At 39.5% G+C, this 21,300-nt stretch overlaps 1 protein-coding gene across 8 annotated transcripts in view; it reads left to right on the forward strand.

Annotated features, from left to right (window-relative positions):
- DNAH3 (dynein axonemal heavy chain 3) overlaps positions 1-21,300 on the forward strand; it is a 197,738-nt gene that overhangs the window by 92,681 nt on the left and 83,757 nt on the right. For all 8 annotated transcript variants that reach the window (XR_005027501.2, XM_036899295.2, XM_057487004.1 and 5 more), the window contains 12 exons: positions 193-301; positions 527-640; positions 1,349-1,525; positions 3,493-3,584; positions 5,332-5,551; positions 6,147-6,281; positions 7,498-7,609; positions 9,144-9,385; positions 11,764-11,864; positions 13,532-13,637; positions 16,121-16,250; positions 20,411-20,656. Coding sequence is in view for 7 of the 8 variants with exons in the window: in XM_036899295.2 (XP_036755190.2) it covers positions 193-301; positions 527-640; positions 1,349-1,525; positions 3,493-3,584; positions 5,332-5,551; positions 6,147-6,281; positions 7,498-7,609; positions 9,144-9,385; positions 11,764-11,864; positions 13,532-13,637; positions 16,121-16,250; positions 20,411-20,656 (1,784 nt within the window). In the remaining variant the exon portion in view is untranslated. The remainder of the gene's footprint in view (positions 1-192; positions 302-526; positions 641-1,348; positions 1,526-3,492; positions 3,585-5,331; positions 5,552-6,146; positions 6,282-7,497; positions 7,610-9,143; positions 9,386-11,763; positions 11,865-13,531; positions 13,638-16,120; positions 16,251-20,410; positions 20,657-21,300) is intronic.

A 21,300-nucleotide genomic window follows, 5' to 3' on the forward strand; every position in this document is an offset into this window, starting at 1 on the left:
CCCATGTACCAGGCTCTGAGGTTACAGTGCTGAGTAAGACAGAATTTTTTACAATGATGATATATTTATTGGTCCTATCATCAGGGAAAAAAATCAAACTACTCATATGAGTCAAAACAAAATAAACCAAAAGCCAGTTTCTTTGCTGTGTCTTAGGACATGGGCACTGAGTTTTTATTTTCTTCCCCTTAGGACACTCATGGGGGCTTTGAAGCTGAACCTTGGGGGAGCTCCAGAGGGCCCAGCTGGGACAGGCAAGACAGAAACCACCAAAGATCTGGCCAAAGCATTAGCCAAGCAGGTAGGGAAGCACTTGTCAATCCCTACCTCTCTTCCTGTCCCTCTCTGAACCCCTGTCTGGGGAAGTTGGTATGAAATTAAAAATGGTTTAGGGTAACAGGCAAAGTGGGGCCCAGGCTCCTCCAGTGGAACAGGAGAACAGAAGCCTAGCCCTGTTTCATGCTACAGGGTAATTCAGAGAAGAGGGAACCCATCCTGAATGGTGCCACATCCTCCCTTTCTCTAGTGTGTGGTCTTCAACTGCTCAGATGGCCTGGATTACAAAGCCATGGGGAAGTTCTTCAAGGGGCTGGCTCAGGCTGGAGCTTGGGCCTGCTTTGACGAGTTCAACAGGATTGAGGTAACCCTGCTAATGGGCCACAGAACAGAGGGGTTGGACATGCAGAGGCATTTTTGTAGGCTCTCACCACCTCAACGACAGGGTCTTAGGTCTCCTCTAAGGCTCCTTGCACAGAGTATGTGCTTAATGAACTAAACAAAAACAGCTCCAAGGAGACAAGATGAATATTTTACATATGCATCCTCAGAATATTCAGTTGTACTTGCTCATTCAAAAATTTATTGAGCAGCTACTACATGTCAGATATTCTGCTTATGTTCACAGTACAAAGACTATTACAGTCTAGCAAAGGGAAATAATAAAATAAAACAAATAGAATACGATAGAAGTCTATAGTAATAGTACAAAGGAGGCATCACAACAGAGGGGATGGTTAATTCTGTTTGCTTGGGGAATTTACACTGAGATACATAAATATGCAATTTGAACCAACAGTGTTCAGATAGATACATACTATGGTTAATAATTATGCTAGGTGCCAGAACAAAGATAAAATGCCATGGAAACTACACACACATACACATGTGTGTACATGCACACCAATTTTCTTTTTCTTTGCCAAAAACCCAAATCATGCCCCTAATGTTGAATGTGAAGATCTGGTTCTCAGTTAATTGGGTTCTGTCTTTGCTAAGTGAGGGGTACTCTGGCTGAGTGGGGTGGCTGTCAGAAGCATGAGTTCACATAAGCCAGCCATTCTCATCCCAGGTGGAAGTGCTGTCTGTGGTAGCCCAGCAGATTCTCAGCATTCAACAAGCCATTATTCAGAAGCTAAGGATGTTCATCTTTGAAGGCACCAAGCTCTCTCTGAACCCCACTTGTGCTGTCTTCATCACCATGAACCCCGGGTATGCTGGCAGGGCTGAGCTGCCAGATAATCTCAAGGTAAATGTTAGGTGTACTTTATGGTACAGAAGCCTCTGGAAGTCCCCAAATAATGGGGCCAGGTGACATTTTTCAGCTGTTAGAAGTAATGGCAGAGTGTCAGTGATAGTAAGATGGTACTTGGCCCTAGAACACAACCACCCTCTAACAAGGTTTCATGGGGGAGGGGTAATATAGACATAATAACCAATGGCAAACAGGAAACAATGAACACCAGAACAAGGGTCACTATTTCTACTGTCTGTAGGGGTCAGTCAGATAATATAAATGAGAGAAGCCAAGGGCATGGTAGGGACTTTAGCAAATGCCCCATCTAGAGGGAGTAGTCCCTACTTAGCCCCAGCTCATTGGTGGCAAGCAGGAATTATCAGATCTTCTCATTTTTCAGGAAAATCTGGAAATTTGGATTTTTACATGAAGTCTGATTTTTAGATCCTGGCTCAATGCAAAAAAAAAAAATCACTGTAGGCCAAACAAAATGCATGTAATTATAGAGAGCATCAAAGTTGGACAGAGAGAGCTCTGACTGACCAAGGCTGGAGCACATCATAGGGCCCCCTTTATTACTAAAGATGGTTAAGCCTAAGTGGTGTCCAAAGGCTGTTCCAATCAACTAGAGAGAGAACAAGAGAGCGTATTTGTCCTGGTGCCTTCTGCTGAGCTGGCCTGAGCTACAGCCACAGCAATACAATAGCCATTGGCCCTGCTGCTAGTGAAGAAGGAAAGTGCCTCAAAAGGGAGAGAACCAGCCAGGCCATCTTCAAGTGAACAGGCCCTGTATGACTTTAATATGCTGCTCTCATGGAAGGAAAAAACCCAAAGCACAAGAAGGCTGGGTCTCCTCCTGTGGGAAGAGTACCTAACACCCCAACTGCATGAAAAGAGTGACTGGAAGGAGACTTCCAAGCCTGCTCCTTCATGGATTTTCTTCTAAGTTGTTGCTCCATCCCTCTGAGTGCAAGACTCATGAGGGACCCAGCCAAACCCACATTCACTGACCTTAGTACATGATGTTCCACCTGCTAGAAACACATTCTAATTAGTGTTTCAGAATCTTATTAAGACACATCTTTCCTCCTCCCTGGGAATGGAAGAAAGTCAGGGCTCCTGCCCTCTAGGTCAGCATAGGCCAGTGACTACCAAAGTGGAATCTGGGCCCACATTTTGCATTTTTTTACCACCATCTCATTGTGACTCCCCCTTGCACCCTTGCCAGCCAGCAACCATGTTAGATATGCATAGGCAGCTTGCTGAGACAGTGTGGTATAGTAGAGAGCACCAGGGATTGGGGTCAGGAAGCCTGGGTTCTAGACCTTGCTCTACCTCTAACACCACAACTTGGGCAAGTCACTTTTCCTCTAAGATCTAAGGTCATAATAACAATAGCTAATGTTTCTTGAGCACTCACTTTTCAGAGTGCTTACATGATACCATTTGTTCTCATGATACCTATGAAGAGGGTACAGTTGTTGGCCTATTTTGAGAAGAAAGAACTGAGGTCCAGATGGGTTACGTTACTTGTTCACCACTGGTAGGTAGCAGAACAAGAACTCTAGTCAAGATCTGTCTGACTTCAACATTCTTCTGGTACACATTGTTCCTGCCTTCCTAAATAACTTTTACTGTCCATCTTGAATGCTGGAAAACTCTAAATGATTGAATGGTGTTCATTTGGCAAAGAGAATGAGGTGGTATTTGCATACCAGCACCCAGTGCCTTCCATATAGCAACTGAGGGACCCAATGTGACAACATGTACCTGGACTGGGCCAGTGGAAAGGATAGCTGAGCAGTGGGCCTGTCCAGTGAAGATTGTCCCTCCACACTAACTTGTCGTCCAGCCTTCCTTTCCTTGATTGTCACTGGAGTGGCCTGAATTATCTATCTACTTCTCTTTGCCTCTGTGATGTACCTCCCCCTAGAGTTCACTGTGTATGTTCAAGTTCTGAATGGATGTTTCTTTTCCAGGCCTTATTCCGGACAGTGGCCATGATGGTACCAGATTATGCCCTCATTGGAGAAATCTCCCTCTATTCCATGGGATTTCTGGACTCCAGAAGGTATGTTACATTGGTTTCCCAGTGGGTTATAAAGGTCCTGAAAGAGTGGCTTTTGTGTTGTGGATTCAAGGTGGGCTGCCCATGGAAGAAATGAGAGAAACAAGAATTGGACTTCCGTTCACGAATTGATCTGGATGGCCCGACCCCATCCTTGACTGGGAAATGCCCTGGATTCCTAAGAAAGGGCCTCCTCTCTCTTTACATACACTAGGACTTCTATTAAAGAAGCAGCTACTCATCTCCCTCTACCCTTTACTCCAACATAAACACACATATACACACATTACTAAAGGCTTAAGATGGGACTGTAAAACATTAAATTATCCCAAGACTGAACAGGAAAATTTAGCATAATTTAGAATTAGCACTGTTATCAATGTAACATTTACTGAATTCAGTCAACTGGGTTATCCCTTATTCCAATATTATCCAGTTTTCCAACACACATACACACACACACACACACACACACAGTGTCTTCATCACACACACCAAGAATTATGAATAGTCATTGTGAAATGGCTTTTATTGATCTAGTCCAAATTTGACATTTGTCTTTTTATACTGTTTCAGCAATGATCAATTAACTTTTTTGTTTCTGCAAATGTTTTCACAAGGCCCTCAGTGTCTTTGTGACCTGGGTGTCCTTGTTCTTACTCCAAGGGGCTAGAGATGTTCTCCAAAGAAAGTGCCCCCAGTCATATGGGGTTTAATTTATTATTACTTAATTTTTTTGATAAGAGACATGATTATATTGATTTGCCCAATCAGTTCATTTATTTATTCCATTGGCAAACCTATATTGAGCCACCTGTCTTATGCCTAGCCCTGTGCTAGCTGCTGGTGAGCAACACAAAGTCTTGGCTTTTAAAGCAAACTGGTCTTGTAAAGCAAATTTACACAAGCAGAATGTACGTAAGTATATTAGGGTAACCTTCACCTCTAAATCCCAATGGCTTAGTTCAGCAAAAGTTTATTTTTCACTAACTGGAAATCCAAAATAAGTGTTTGTGATCAGGGACAGTTCTTCCCCAAGAGAAGGGATCCAAGTTGCTTCCATCTCATGGCTACACCACATAAGCATGGAGAAGCTCACGAAGAGTTTTTACTGGGCCAACCCAGGAAGTGGTATGCTTCCTTCCCTTCCACTCACATGCCCCTGGATGGGACTTGGCGGTGTGGCCACCCCTAACTGTGTGGGGGGCTAGGAAACGGGGTCCAGCTGTGTGTCCAGTAATAAGAAATGGCAGTACACATAAGTATACATGTGCTGTGTGCTGGTATATTAAATTTTGAATTGGTTTTCTTAATAAAATAAAATATGGACATTGAAACAAATCATAATGTCACAGAAATGAAAAAAGCAAGTTCCCCTTATGACCCTTAGTCCCACTATCCAAGGATTAGCATTCTTAGCAGTTAATAGTGTGATGTATTCTTCCCGAATGTATGCGTGTGTGTACATGTGTATGCGTGCATTCATATATACACATAGAATTTCTTCTACAGTTGATGTTATAGACGTGTGTGTGCCTGTTTCTTTTCATCCTAAATTTGAAAGAGAGTTAATGCTTCCTTAGCTCATTACAAAAACTCTTTTAAAAGGCCTTCAAATAATAGGGCTTTTCATTCCAATCCATGAACAATCTTGCTTTCTGAAAGGGTCGGGGAACAAGATGTTGGGAGCATTTGTTGAGCAGGCTATGGTCCTCTCTGGGGGTCTGCTGACATGTCTTTGCCTTCCCAGTCTTGCCCAGAAGATTGTTGCAACCTACCGCCTGTGCTCGGAGCAACTGTCCTCCCAGAATCACTATGACTATGGCATGCGTGCTGTCAAGTCTGTGCTCACTGCTGCAGGCAACCTGAAGCTCAAGTGCCCGGAAGAGAATGAGAGTGTCTTGCTGCTCCGGGCCTTGCTTGATGTCAACCTGGCCAAGTTCTTAGCTCAAGATGTCCCCTTGTTTCAGGTATGCAGTAGTTTGGGACCTTGGCCAAACACTGTGACTGAACTGAAGATGAAATGTTTTCTTGGCACCTTCTCCACATCTTCTTCCAACTCCTGACACCTCTCCATCTCCAGCCAGCATCCCTGTTGCCAATAATAATAATGTGAAATAATAATGGTGATAGCAATATCATTGTCTAGTTCCTGATTTTAATAAAAATGGTCTCAGTTTCACTAATTAGAATAATACTTGCTGTCGGGCTTGTTTATTTTTAATCAAATTTAGTTTTCTTTTGTGACTATTTTAATGCCTATCTTCCTTAACAAGCTGTGAGCCCCATAAAGATGGAAATCATGACCATCTTGTTCATTCCTGGTACAATGACTGGAAGATAGTCCAGACTCATTCAGTATTTGTGGCCTTTTAAAATTATTTGGCAGGGAAATCACGTTTTACAGACAGTGTTGAAATTTGTAATTACGAATGAGTGTTGGTGTAGAAAAATAAGGCTTGGAATTTTTCAAAGATTTTTGCTGTCAGTCTCCTTTTAGGACCTGTGAAGGTCATATATCTGATAATTCCTCCTTTCTACTTTCTCTCAAATTCTTGTTAACAGGGAATTATATCAGATTTGTTTCCTGGAGTTGTTCTTCCGAAGCCAGACTATGAAGTTTTCATGGAAGTGCTGAATGAGAACATCAAAAAGATGAAACTCCAGCCAGTACCTTGGTTTATTGGGAAAATTATCCAGGTTGGTTCCTTGTACCTATATGGGAATGTACCTGTTTTGCTGTTTGCTGAAGTCAGGAATTAAAAAGAACTATGGTAGATTGGAACTGAACTGACAGCAATCGGAGGTGCGTGAATAGAGAGAGAGGCAGAGGTGAAGACATTTAGCAATCTATTGTGCCTTCAGTTTTCATTTCTAGGAGTGATGTTTGAAATCCAAAACTTTTCTTATGACCATCTTCCTTGGGTTTTCTTTTTTTTTAACTGGGGATGAAAAAACTTTTGTGAGCATTGGGCTTTGAACTAGTCAGGACTTTCCCAGATTCCAGTGATAGAAACCTACTCAAAATGTCTTAACCAACAAAAAGGAACATATTCACTTACCTAACTTGAAAAGTCCAAGAATATGTTGGCCTCAGGCACAATGGGATCCAGGATTTTGGATAATGTCATCAGGAATCTGTCTCTCTTCATATCTGGGTTCTGTCTCTCTATTAAAACTTCATTCTCAGTTGGGTACCCAGCAGACTCAGGCTTGGATGGTCCCAGGTGCAAACCCAGAAGAAAAAAGAGCACTGCTCTCCACGTAGCTTCAGCAAAAGTTTCAGGATTAGCTTTGAACTGGGCTGATAAAGTCACATGACCATCCCTGAACCAATTACAGAGAAAGTCATTTATATTTACAGGGGGCCTGGTTTGGAAAATTTTCATTTACTGAGAGTTCCAATCAAGTCAGAACAGCATTTAGTCCTTGAGAAAGGAAGTTTCTAATGTAAATGAGTTTGCTAAAATGACCACTGTTTCTATTTCCTCTTGAAAAGCAAATGGAAATGGTGTAATGAACAGATTAGGGGCCCTGCGTCTAAATCCTGGCTCCACCAGTGATGAGCATGGGCAAGTTAATTTTCTTGAGCTCAGCATTCCCACTGTTAGAAGGTGGTTAATAATATCTGAGTGGATTAAATGAAATAATTAAAGTAAGTCACTTGATGCTTGCTTAGCAAATAGATAGGAGCAAATTACAAAGCAAATAGTAGTTCCCATCCCTTAAATCCTGAGACACATGCATATACTTTATTCATCCAAAAGATATTTAAACAGTAGATCCCAAAAAAGACTGCAACTCAATGTGACTTTAGGAATCCCCTTTTAGTCCTTCATCCCTCATTGACATCTGACTAATTTGCAGTTCTGGGAGGTTTGCAATGATTAACCTCTTATATGATGTCTCCTCCCAGATCTACGAGATGATGCTGGTACGACATGGCTATATGATTGTCGGAGACCCCATGGGTGGCAAGACCTGTGCTTACAAAGTGTTGGCTGCAGCTCTGGGTGATTTATATGCAGGTAAAGCTCACATTACTGGCTTCCAGGGAGGACAGGACTCCTCACCCAGTTGGTTGGCTCCAGGGAGATAATGTCAGGCTTGGCTTTGCCATTCCTGGATTGTGATGTCAGAGCCAAAAATAGACCATGACATACAGATGTCTGCAGGCAGGAAATAAAGATGGTGGAACTTCTAACAGGGGATTTTATGTGCATGTCATTAAGGCTGAAGGAATTTTCTTAAATGCTAAACAGAGGCTTCTCCAAAGGTTTCCCAATGAGAGAGAAACTCCTGCCACTGGCCTAAACAGAATTATTCTAAAATCAAATTGCTCCATGGTTTCTTTTCTTTTCCTTTTTTATTCCATCCCTTCTTTCCTTCTCTTTATTTCTCTTCCCATTCCCTCATATTTTTCTTCCTTCCTCCCTTCTTTCTCTTCCTTGCCTTCCTTCCACTTATTTTAGAAGACCTCAGACTTTGCATTAGATCCAGACCTTGGGAAAATGACTAAACCTCTCTTAGCCTCTGTTTTTCCAACTGTTAAATGGGATTCTTGTGGGAATTAAATGAGATTATACAGGTAAATAATCTACCACTGTTCTACTCAAAAAATGGAAGCTATTATTATTGCCAGAGAAACAGTTTTTGGCTTTTTTTTTAATAAAACAAGCCTGTGGTTTTGAAAAGTTTGCCTTGCATTCACACAGTCCCTTCTAGTACTTTAATGTTTTTTCTAGTAACGTTTGATGATTGAGTTGCTGTAGGATTTTTGAGGGTTTTGTTTTGGGGAAGAGCTTGGCCTTAATAACTAATTTGGGCATTTCAAACTTAATACTTTTGGCATTTGACTATAATTTAGGAAACTAAAAAAAAGAGAGAGGAGGCTACCCCATTGTCTTTGCCTCAGGATTCTGCAGAAATGGTTATTTAGTTCATGGCTCAAGCACACCAACTTTTCCTTACTTTGAAGGATCATATAAAAGTGTTGTTATTTTCTGTTATTAAATATATGTGATGTGCCAACCATAGCCTGTATGTTCCACTTGCGTCCTGGTACTCCAACAGTATGCACTTCCCATATTGAGCAGCTGAAGAAGAGCTTTCAGGGCCAAAGAAGCCTCAGATAGAGAAAAAGAGAAAAGAACCTTTGTTTTCTAGACTCTTTTACCTGTCAGCTCTTTTTCTCATCTCAAGTCAAAGCCAGGGTTCTTAGGGTATCTGTGAGAGCCAGGCACATAAAGAAGCCTGATAATATGGCATCTCTCTCCTTTACTGCTAGAGTTCTGCTAGGCCCAGGCCTAAATCTTTATTTCTAAATGGCATAATTTTTCTGTTTGAAATGAGCCTCAGAAGAAAACACAGTGAGAAGATAATTGCCATAATAACCTAAATATGTAATTCATTGCCTATCCAGATCTCCCACAAGTTTTATAAGGACTCTGCTTCGATGGCATATTCACAAAGATTGGTTGATCTTTGAGATGGCATTATCCCTTGTGTAATGTTCTGCTCTCACTAGAGCCTTTGTAACTTGTGTTGGACCTTCTCACCCAGCTAACCAGATGGAGGAATTTGCTGTGGAGTACAAGATAATCAACCCCAAGGCTATCACCATGGGGCAGCTGTATGGGTGCTTTGACCAAGTGAGCCACGAATGGACAGATGGTGTCCTTGCCAAGGCTTTCCGGGAGCAAGCGTCTTCAATGTCTGATGACCGCAAGTGGATTATATTTGATGGGCCAGTAGATGCTGTTTGGATTGAAAATATGAACACTGTTCTGGATGACAACAAAAAGGTACCTGCTGAGTCTGATCTCACTTTTACACAAAAGATATAAAATCATTTATTGAAGTGAGTGATTGACCAAAACTATATTTTTATTGCACTAGTAATAAATGCCTCACAAGAAAGTAACAGTTTTGGTTCATGAATTAGACTTTTATTTGTACTTCTAGTAAGGAAGCTATGTATGTTTAGAGACAATGTTGTGCAGTGGTTAAAAGCCTTGATGCTGGCTTCAGATTAGACCAGTAGCTCTACAGTTGAGCTGTTTGTTGTACTGGGCAAGTCACATAATTTCTTTGAACTTCAGTTTCCTCATTTGTAAAAATGTAGCAATAAAATAGGGGTGTTGATAATTACATAAGATAGGACATACATAGCACCTGATTGATATATGGTATATGTTTTGGTTATCCATTGCTATATAACAAACTACCTTAATACTTTGTGGCTTTAAAACAGCTTTGCTCAGCTGGGCTCAGTGAATCCTCATGATGTCAGCTAGGGCAGCCTGGGCAGGAGAATCTACATCCAAGGTGGCTTCTTCCCTCAATGTCTGGGGTTCATTCTTCTTGGCCTGTCTCTTTCTTGATCTTTTTCTCTCTCCAAATAGCATCTCATTTTCTAGGCCTCTCCACATAGCTTGGGCTTCTCACTTTGTGGTCTTGGAGTAGTGGCACTTCTCACAAGGTGGTTGATTTCTAAGAGGCAGGGAGGGAAAGTTTCCAAGAAATTAAGGGCTATACTTGGAACTGGCACAACATCACTTTCTCTGAATTCCATTGGTCAAAGAAGTTGTGAGTCCTTCCCAGATTCAAGGGTGTGGAGATACAGACTTTACCTTTTGAAGGAGGTAGTAGGCAAGGTCACATTGCAAAAGTGCACATGAGATGGGATATTTCATTGCAGCAGTCTTTGAAAAATACCCTCTGCCATAGTAAGTACAATGGCTAAAGAGCTTGGACTCTGGAGCCAGAGAGACCGGGTTCAAATCCTGCCCTGCTAGTTACCAGTTGTGTAACCTCAGACAAGCTATTCAGTTTCTATGCCTTGGTGTCATCATCTGTAAAAGGGGGGTAATAGTCTACATCATAGTGTTACTAGGAAGTGTAGATAAGTTCATATTTGCAAACTGCTTATAATAGTGCCTGGTGTATAGTAGTGCTGTGTAACTTAAAATTTATCTCACCATTTCAAGGAAGAGTTCCTATACTGAATATACATCATTATCAAATCAAAATATATTTTCCTACTGCATTTAAACTTCACAAGACTAAGAGTGAGTCATGCTTAACAATGAAAGCCCTAATTATCAAAATTATACCCATATACTAATTATAGCATGTGCATAATTTTGATTATATAACATATAAAAATAGAAATAAGTTTTATTAAATGATTATGGACTCTGTTATACAAACTAATTGTACAGACATATTGGCAGGTTTTGAGATTAAAAGTAAAAATCAGTGAATTTCTTGATGGCTCTTCTCAGCTCTGAGTGTAAATACAACTACTGTCACAAGTATGGGCCTATTTTATTTTTCTTGATATTTAGAGATGACATTGCTGTTGATGTCAGCCCCATAACAACTGAGACCTTCCTGGGGAATGCAAGTAGTGACCTCTTTCTAGTTGTGTTTGAAGTGGACCACATAATGTACAAGGAACTGTTTAACCACAAGTTTGGATGAGCAGTAGGGAGCAAAGGGTTTCCTCTTTTCCCCTGAGACACCAAGGTTTCCACTGACTTTGTGTATGCTCTGAGGCTCCCCTGAGTATTTGCACTGCTTTCTACAGGAATATGCCTGTGAAACACCAGGATTCACAATGGGCTTTCCTTTCATTCCAAAAAGGATTCATGGATATATTCTTGTCACTCTGGCCCTGGATTTAGCCATGAAGGATTCCAAAAGGAGTCTTTCTTGGGAGACTTGAGCAAGTAAAATAGGATGAGGGTATGCAAAGTTCTATGTTAAACAGTGAGGAAGGAACAATGAGACATGTGAGAATCTAGTAACTTCTTGATCCTTCAACTAAGGCTGCAATTCAGTGATGCTCTGACTTCCCTATTAAAATTACAACTCACCTCATTTTGAGCATTCTCCAACCACATCTTCTACTCTTATCTTTCTCAACTGAATTTTCACTATTTTATATGCTATATGTTTTGTTTATCATCTGTCTCCTCCCAGCAGAATGTAAACCCCAAGAGGACTGGGATTTTTGTCTGTTTTATTCTGTGCACCTAAAATAGTACCTGGCACATAGTAAGTGTTCAAACAATATTGTTGAATGTATTCAAACCGTCTTTGTCTCCACTAAAGCTTTCACTTGCAGATGGAATTTAACCATTGGCCTACCTTCTACCGCTCTGCTTTGCACTTTCAGCTGTGTTTAATGAGTGGAGAGATTATCCAGATGAGCTCCAAGATGAGTCTGATCTTTGAGTCTGCTGACCTGGAACAGGCCTCTCCAGCTACTGTGAGCAGGTCAGTCAGGCTTGCACTGGCCTCCTGAGGGAAGGCATGGCCTCATTAACCTTAAGCAGGAGGGAGAGCTTGAAAAATCCACAAATGTGATTAAGCTCTGGCAAAAAACCTGTGTTATTTATTTTTACTTAGATTTGTCATAAAGTCAGTCCTCAATCCACATTGTTGGTAGTAGTCTAAAGTCAGGCAAGCACTTCAGAAAAGAATTTGACATTATCTCCTAAGATTGAGCCTTCACATGTCTCGTGACCCAGCAATTCTGCTCCCTAGTATATACCCAAAAGCAACTTTTGCCCATGTTTAATAGGAAACATGTATAAGAATTTTCATAGTGGCACATTCACAATAACAAACACTTGGAAACAACCCAAATGCCCATTTGAATTAATGAATTAATCTATAATAAAGTATCAAATTATAATATTTATATAGCATTCAAAATAAGTGAATTGTAATGATATGCAACTCTATAGATAAATCTTAGTAAACATATTAAGAATAAAATATTAGCAAATTATGTATAAAAGTAACCCACAATAGTACATATGGCATAGTACCCCCTTTAAATTGTTAAAAATGGCTAAAATAAATATATGTACATTTTGGGAACATACGGAAATGCTGTCAAACTATTTAAGAAGGAAAGAAATCAAGGGACAGGTGACCACGAGATTCAAGATACTGTGTTGCCTCAGGTTGGGAAAGCCAGGGGTATAGCATAAGGGAGACCATATGGTTATATGAAGGTTATTGTCAAGATCCTAGCTTCCATCTCGGTGGTGGGTTCATGGGCACTTACTACATTATTGAATACAGTTAACCAAAAAAGGCCATGCATAGGCTACTGATGAATTTGCCAAGGATAATTAATCCGATCCTATGCATCTAAAGTCCATAAAAAATAAAGTCAGTCCACATTCCCAAAGGCAATGTAAAGGAGTAAAAGGAACACATGGCAGGTTAGACCAACTTGAGTGCCCACTTACCATGGCTGTGTGACCTCTTCCAAGTCACTTAGCCTCTCAGATCTACGGTCTCTTCATGTCTAAAACATAAACCGTAAAGAGGAATATTTAGAGATGAAGGCCACTGGGGCCTAGCATAGTACCTGATATGCAATAGATGTTCAATAAATGGTAGGTGGTATTAAAACAAACAAGAGAGTGCCTAGATACAACAGAAGGGTGAAAAATGTGCTAATATAAAATGCTACATGCTAGTACATAGCAATAACAGTTTCCACTGATTAAGAGTTTTCTGTGTGCTGGACACGGTGCTAAATTCTTTATTGGCATTTTCTCCTTTAACCATTACAACAACTGTATGAACTCCATATTTTTTATATTCTTTAGTTTATAGACGGGGACACAGAAGTTCAGAGACAGTAAGGAAACCTCACCCAAGATCCCTTAGCTAGTAGAATCCAGGGCTGGGATTTGCATGTGGGTCTCTTTTGATGCCCAAGACTCCTTCCTTTTCACTGGTCTCCAGCCTTTCCTGACAAAATCTGTGCACCTTCGCTTTGGCCTGTTGCTGGTGAAGGTTGTGCCCCAACCCAACCCAAGCCCCAGCCTTGTACATCACCATGACTGACTGCATCTACTTCACCCCAAAGTGTTTGAGAGTCCAGATGTGGACCGGACTGGTCCTCTGTTTGTGCTTGCCAGGTGTGGGATGATTTACATGGAGCCCCATCAGCTGGGCTGGAAGCCCCTGAAGGACTCATATATGGACACCCTGCCTTCCAGCCTCACTGAGGAGCACAAAGAATTGGTGAGACCATCAGGTCCCTTTCCTTCCCTCCCTCCCTGTCTCCATGCTCCTCATTTCAAAGGCCTCCAAAGTACATCTTCACTTCATAATTCCAGGAGGCAAGAAGAGACAGGAAATTCCCTGCCTGTCCCCAGCTACCTTGTTTCTTGGCTGCCTTCCATTTCCCAACTTTTCTCTCCATGTGGTGGGCATGGGGTGGTGAGGTCAATTTTCCCTTTTTCTTCTACCTTCTCCATTACTCTATGTCTCCCCAGTAGAGAATGATGGTGCTTGAGAATGTTCTGTATGGTGGCTGGAATGTCACGCCTTTCCCCATTGCCCCACTAACAGAAATGTCTGTAGAAGTTACTCTAGAGATGGACCAGGTTAGGAAGAGCTGTGTTCCTTTCTGCACTGCCACTCCTCAGCCTGGTAACCTAGACTCCATATCCCCCACCTCCAGGGAGCTGGAACCAGTTAGAAATGCTTCTAAGAGTGTCCATTCTTCACTCCTAAAAGAGGCGTGAATGTTCATGTTAGATGGGTACCTGAGCACACTCTCAAGCTAGGGAAGCAGGAAAGGAGAGGCCCTGCTTGTGGTGCTCTTGGTTTTCCCTGAATGGAATCCCTATGAAACTTTCCCACCAAAGAAGGCAAGAAGGGTCTGAATCAGGGTCTCTTCCCACTATGGAAACACTCTGGGGAACTATGTAGGATGGCCCCATTCCTGGCACATTTACATACATGTACAATATATATAACTACATATATTTATATGACATGTGTCAACATGCATATTCAGGGGCCAGTCTACACACATACACAGGAAGCTTTCAGGGATTCACCAGTGTCTTTAACACAAAGTCTAACTTCTTATCAGAGGTCTGGCCCTACCCACCACCAGCCTCATCACTTCCCCTCTTCCTCAGCCTGATCTCATCACCCTCCAGCCCATGTGTCCTGTTCCCATTTGTAGAAAGCCCCAGGTTTCACCACCTCAAAACTTCTGCACTTTTTCTTCCTCTTCCTGGAAATCATGTCCCATTTCTTCATGGGAGGAATAATTCGCCTTCATCATCCTGGTCTCAACATAAAGGCCGCCTCCTTCAGTAAGCCTTCTCTGACCACTCTATTGAACACTTCCTGTTATCCCCGATTGTAACATCTTTATTTGTTTCCCATGAGTACTTTCCATGATCTCTTAAGTATTTTATTCACTTCCTTGCTTATTTAGTCTATTGTTTACTGCCTGCAGTAAGTTCTCTTAGGCCAGGGACCTCGTCTATCTTGTTCATCATTTATCCTTGGCATATACTACACTGTAATTAGTAGATGCTCAATAAATATTTGTTGACCAAATGAGTATACCACATATCCAAGTTCACATGGATATTCATATATGCATATAAATCCATCTATACATTCATATGTGCATACATATCCATATATATGTACACACACATCTATGAATATATTTAGTGATGACCTGCCTAATTCCAAAAAAATGACTTAGGATAATTTATGGTAAAATTTAACTTTTATTTATTTTACAAATAAAATACAGTGGTCCTCCCTTATCTGCTGTTTTGCTTTCCATGGTTTCAGTTGCCCTCAGTCAACCATGGTGCCTGTGTTACTCACCTCACTTCCTCTCATCATGTAGGCATTTAATTATCTCACATCATCATAAGGGTGAGATATTTTGATTACAATCATATTTTGAGAGAGAAAGGAACCACATTCATGTAACTTTATTATAATACATTGTTACAGTTTTTTATTGTTGTTACTCTCTTATTGTGCTTAATTTATAGATTAAACATACATAGGTATACATGTACAGGAAAAAACAGAATATATAGGGTTTGATACTATCTGCTGTTTTAGGCATCCTCTGGGAGTCTTAGGACATATCTCCTACAGATAAGGGGAGGCTACTGTATAACAAAAATGAAAAAATACTAAAATAGGAGAAAATGTGTCAATTAATTTTTCTTCAAAATAGTAAATGAGGTGGGAAGACAAGAATCATTGTACCCACAAATAGGCACATACAGGGGATTACTGAAAATGAGCCCTGAACATAGCTCTGCATTTCCTATGGTCATTTATACAGGTGCCCATCTTACAAATGCCAAACACATTTGCAGATCTATTGTTTAGAATTCCTAGCATTTTTTATAGAAACAAAGTCAGATATGATGTCTGGGTCCTCAGACTATTTTATGCATCCTGTAGCTGACCTACAGTAGCTACAAGCCTCGCTAAGTATCCAGCTCTAGGCAGTGGAATAGAAGGGGTAGGGATGGCCTTGGGCCGCACAGTCCATTAAGTAGGAAGCTGGAGGAAGGGGCCGTGGTGCTTATGGTCTTTCCCTGAATAAACCTATACTCAAAAGTAATCAGCAACATTACCAGCATTTTTGGCATCCCCGAGGTGTACCAAGCTCTTGGTCTCAAACCCATCTCTTAATAACATCTTCAAATTTCACTTTCTACTTTCAGGTTAATGACATGTTCATGTGGCTTGTCCAGCCCTGCCTGGAATTTATCCGCCTTCAGTGTAAATCTGTGGTCCAAACATCTCCCATCCACCTTGCCTTCTCAATGATGAGACTATACTCCTCTCTACTTGGTAAGCACTGTGTCTAATTCTTAAGCCATATGGGGGTTGGTGTTCCTTGGCTATTTCTTTAGCTCCCACCCCTGTTACTCCCCCTATGATTTACAATGAGACCAGCATTTGGCGTAGAACAAGCAAGCCTTTGGAGTTTATTGGAAAGAGTCCATGTCTTTTGGCTTTAGCCTTGATCTTGTATTGATTTCCTGGGTGTTCTTATGCAAATTACCCCATCCTTTCTAATTCTTAAATTCTTCATCCACACATTGGGAGTAATAATTCCTGTTCCTCTTTACCCAACAAGAATATCCTAGAGTGAGATGAATTTAGATACTACATGTGAATATATCGCAGAAAAAAGAATCCAAAAAAAAAAGGGACTTTTCCCATGTTAAGAAAACTTACATTACAAAAATTTGAATTCACAAAGCATATAGATAGACTGTAAGAGAACTAACTGATCACATTAGCCTACAAAACTAGGGAACTTCTCCAGGACATGGGACTTATATAAGTTATAGAACCATTGGTTTAAATGTTCTGGAAAAGTTCCCTAATACTATCTCACATAAATCAAATTTCACTGACTTCTACTAAAAATGACAAAAGATATGTCCATTTGGATACTTTCATCGGATGTCACTCCCTTTTGAAAATCATACATAACTGAAAACTCAAGATATATCTTATACAATTTCTGCTATGTGAGCATATTTTCTCAGCCCATTTTTTTCCAGAGGCATTATAGGTATAGATAAAAAATGTAACATGGTGAACAATTGAGTGGAGGCTTTCTTTGGCTAAATACTATTTGATCTTCTAAAATCAAAATTACAGGCAGTTTTTTCAAAAGCACACCAATTGCATAAAATATCATATATTTGCATTATTGTTTGTAAATTTTGCACAGTATTTTCCCAAGCTCTGTATTCTGTCTGTAATATCTCCTCTAGGGAAGAAGGCAGCATGAGAAATGAACTCATTGTCCCCAGCTCAGAGTGACTTAATCTCTCGCTTTTCTGAATCTATAGCTACAAACCCTCTCAGGAATGCTCAAATACACCCAACTGCTAAAATCTGTGGACTGCATTTGAACATACACATACCTGATTTCAGAGCTCATTAAAATGTAAGAATATGGTAGCTGTGATTAACATGTCCTTGAGATAAGAAACACTACGTACTATTTCTTAGCTGTTTATTTTGAAATGATTTGAGACAGAAGAATTGCTTAAAGAATATAGAGAGTAACATATCCCTTCACCTAGCTTTTTTAAATGTTAACATCTTAGGTAACCAAAGGTACTATTATCAGAATAAGGAAATTAACATTGACACGATCCTATTAAGGAAACACTACAGACTTTATTTGAATTTCGTCAGTTTTTCCACAAGTGTCCTTCTTCTGTACCAAGATGTAATTCAAGAGTCCACATTTTATTTATTGTTGTATCTCCTTGGTTTCCTCCAATCTATGATAGTTCCCTAGTCTTTCCTTGCCTTTCATAACATTGTTACTTGATAAATACTGGCCAGTTATTTTGTAGAATGTCTCTCAATTTAAGTTTGCCTCATGTTTTCTCATAATTAGTCTGAGATTATACATTTTTAGTAAGAGTAGGGATGGTACGTCCTTCTCAATGCATCATCAGGGGTAATAATGTCCTATTACTGGTGAAGGCTCTGGTCAAAGTTAACTTTGGTTGGAGCCATGTTTCTCCCCTGGATTGTTATTTTTTCCTGTATTTAACTTATCATGATTTTAATATCCTTTAGTGGACCTTGCCTACAGCAGTTATTACGGTAGCATTTGCCTAATGTTAATTTTCTATTTCTGTTTATAATTTCTATTCTTCCTACATTTATGAATTAGAATTATCTGCAAATAAGAACTGCTCTTCCCTACTTATTTACTTACTCAATTATTTATTGATTAAAGTATGGGCTCATGGATAGTTATTTTGTTCTGTGCATTATGATCCAATGCTGTAATTATTTATTCTGTTGTTCAATGGCCTTGGCCATTAGGAGCTCTTTCAGTGGTTCCCATATCCTTTAAACATGTCCCCATCCTCAAATGACTAGAATCAGAAATGAAAATAGGGACATCTCTAGTGATTCTACGGAAATAAGAATTTTAAGAGAATACTATTAACAATTTTATGCCAAGTAATCGGATAACCTAAATGAAATGGACAAATGCCTAGAAGTACAAAACCTACCAAGACTGAATCACACACACACACAAAAAAAACTGAATAGACCATAGACCAATGACCAGTAAAATGATTAAATCAGCAATCAAAGAGCTCTTGACAAAGAAAATCTCTGCATCTGATGGTGTCACTGGTGAATTCTACCAAACATTCAGGAAAGAATTAACATCAATCCTTCTCAAAGTTTTCCAAAATATTCAAGAGGACGGAACACTTCCTAACTCATTTTATGAGGCCAGCATTACCTTAACACCAAAGCCAAAGACACTGTAAGAAAAGAAACTTATAGACCAATACATCGTTTATGAACATTAATGCAAAAACGCCCTTCCAAATTCCAGCAAACCAGATTTAGCTTCATATTAAAAGGATTATATGCCATTTCCAAGTAAGGTTATTCCTAGATTCACACTAACCAATTTCAGAACTTACTACAAAGCTACAGTAATCAAAACTGCAACACTGGCATAAAGACATATACACCAATGGAATAGAATAGAGAGCCCAGACAGAACTGTCAAGTGATTTTCCACAAAGATGACAGGCCATTCAAGGGAAAGGACAGTCTTTTCAATAGTGCTAGGAAATCTGGATATCCACATACAAAAGAAATGAATTAGACCCTTACCTAATACCATATACAAAAATTAACTCAAAGTAGATGAAAACCTAAACATAAGAACTAAACCTGTGAAACTTTTAGAAGAAAACATAGAGTGAAAGCTCACAACATTAGATTTGGCGATGATTTCTTGAATATGACACCAAAGGCACAAGCAACAAAAGAAAAAAAAGACAAATTAGACTTCATGAAAACTAAAAACTTTTGTGTATCACAAGACATTATCATATAATAATAACCCACAAGTAGAAGAGAATATTTGCAAATTACATTCATGATGAAGAATGAATATCCAGACTATATAGAGAACTCCTGCAATTTAATAAAAGCAACAAAAACATTAAATGATAGGCAAAGGACTTGAATAGATAGTTCTCCAAAGATATAAAATGGCCAATAAGCAAATGGAAAGGTGTTGAGCAACACTATTTATTAGGAAAATGCCAATCAAAACTGCAATGAGATACCTCTTAACACTTATGAAGATGGATAGTATCCTAACAACAACCACTACCACCACCAAAAATAACAATTGTTGACGAAGATGTGGAGAAATTACAACCCTTGTGCACTGTTTGTGGGAATGTGAAATGGTACAGTTGCTGTGCAAAAAAGTTTGTCACTTCCTCAAAATTAAACATAGAATTACCATATGACCCAGAACATCCACTTCTGGGAATATCCACAAAAGAATTGAAAGTGAAGACTTAAGCAGATAGTTGTACACCTATGTCCATAGCACTATTCTTCTCAATAGCCAAAAGGTAGAATCAACCCAGGTGGCCATCAATGAATAACTGGATAAACAGAATGTGATATATAGATACAGTGGAATATTCCTCAGCCTTAAAAAGGAAAGAAATTATGACATGTGCTACAACATGGATGACCTCTAAGGACATGATGCTAAGGGAAATGGGTCAGTCACCAAAAAAAAAATCTTATGATTTCATTTATAAGACATACCTAGAATAGTCAAATTTATAAAGATAGGAAGTAGAAAGGTGGTTGCCAGAAGTTGGGGGAGAGGGAAGTGGGTACTTATTTGTTTAATGGGTCCAGAGTTTTAGTTTTGTAAGATGAAAAGAGTTTTGGAGATGGATGGTGGTGATGGTTAAAAACAATATGAATGTACTTAATACTGCTGAACTGTATGCTTAAAAATGGTGAATATAGTAAATTTTATATTACCACAATAAAAAGTAGAAAAAATTGTAAGTGGATAAAGGATCTGGCAGGTGATGGCCCTTTCACCTCACAGAGAAAAGCATCCAGTTCACATTGTGTATACCTGTTGGGCTCTGCATAGTTTCCCGGTGTCCTTTTCTTGCTTTTAGATGAAATCAGACAAGTAGAAGAGAAAGAAAGTGACTTATTTGAAGGCCTAACAAACCAACAGATCTTCCTCTGGCTGCAAGGTCTCTTCCTCTTTGCCTTGGTGTGGACTGTGGCCGGCAGCATCAATGCTGACAGCAGAAAGAAATTTGATCTGTTTTTCCGCAACCTGATTATGGGTATGGATGACAACAACCCAAGGCCCAAAAGCGTCAAACTCACTAAAAACAACATCTTTCCAGAGAAAGGTAATTTAGTACTTATTTGTTTTATTATCATGGTTTGAATCATAAACCCAACCAAAATGTGTGGACCAAGTAAGGCCCTTACAAAAGACAGGGAAGATTTTGTAGCTTACATGAATTTTTCACGTCTTCAGAACTGGCCCACATAGATGAGAGATGGGTGGCCCTAAGTTGGGGTCTGATTAGATAAAACTACTTTTTTAGTTTAGAAAAAGTTGATAACTTTATTTTTCAAAAATTACCCATAATTCCATCACTTAAACAGGCCCTAGGAGACAGCATGGGAAATAAGCCGCTTTTGCTTTTCTTACTCCTTAGAGTCTTTTTCTATGTGCTTACATTCATCTTATCAAGGTGATTATGGTACTGATATTTCTTTTAATTTTTTCATTGGAATCTAGTATCTCATTGAGCATTTCCAATTTCGCTACATACATTATCTTCAAAATTATCACTTAAATGATCTGTAAATATTCTGTTTTCTATATCGTTTACTAAAAGATTGAAATATGTTTCTTTTAAGTAGTTTTTACTATTTTTTTCTTATCACCCAAATAATACAAAATTTAGATAATACAGAGAAGGGAATAGAAGAAAATAAAAATCAATGGTAATCCCTCCATCCAGAAATAATCATTTTTTGTATA

This window comes from Manis pentadactyla, chromosome 10, assembly GCF_030020395.1.
Source record: "Manis pentadactyla isolate mManPen7 chromosome 10, mManPen7.hap1, whole genome shotgun sequence".
Classification (NCBI taxonomy): domain Eukaryota; kingdom Metazoa; phylum Chordata; class Mammalia; order Pholidota; family Manidae; genus Manis; species Manis pentadactyla.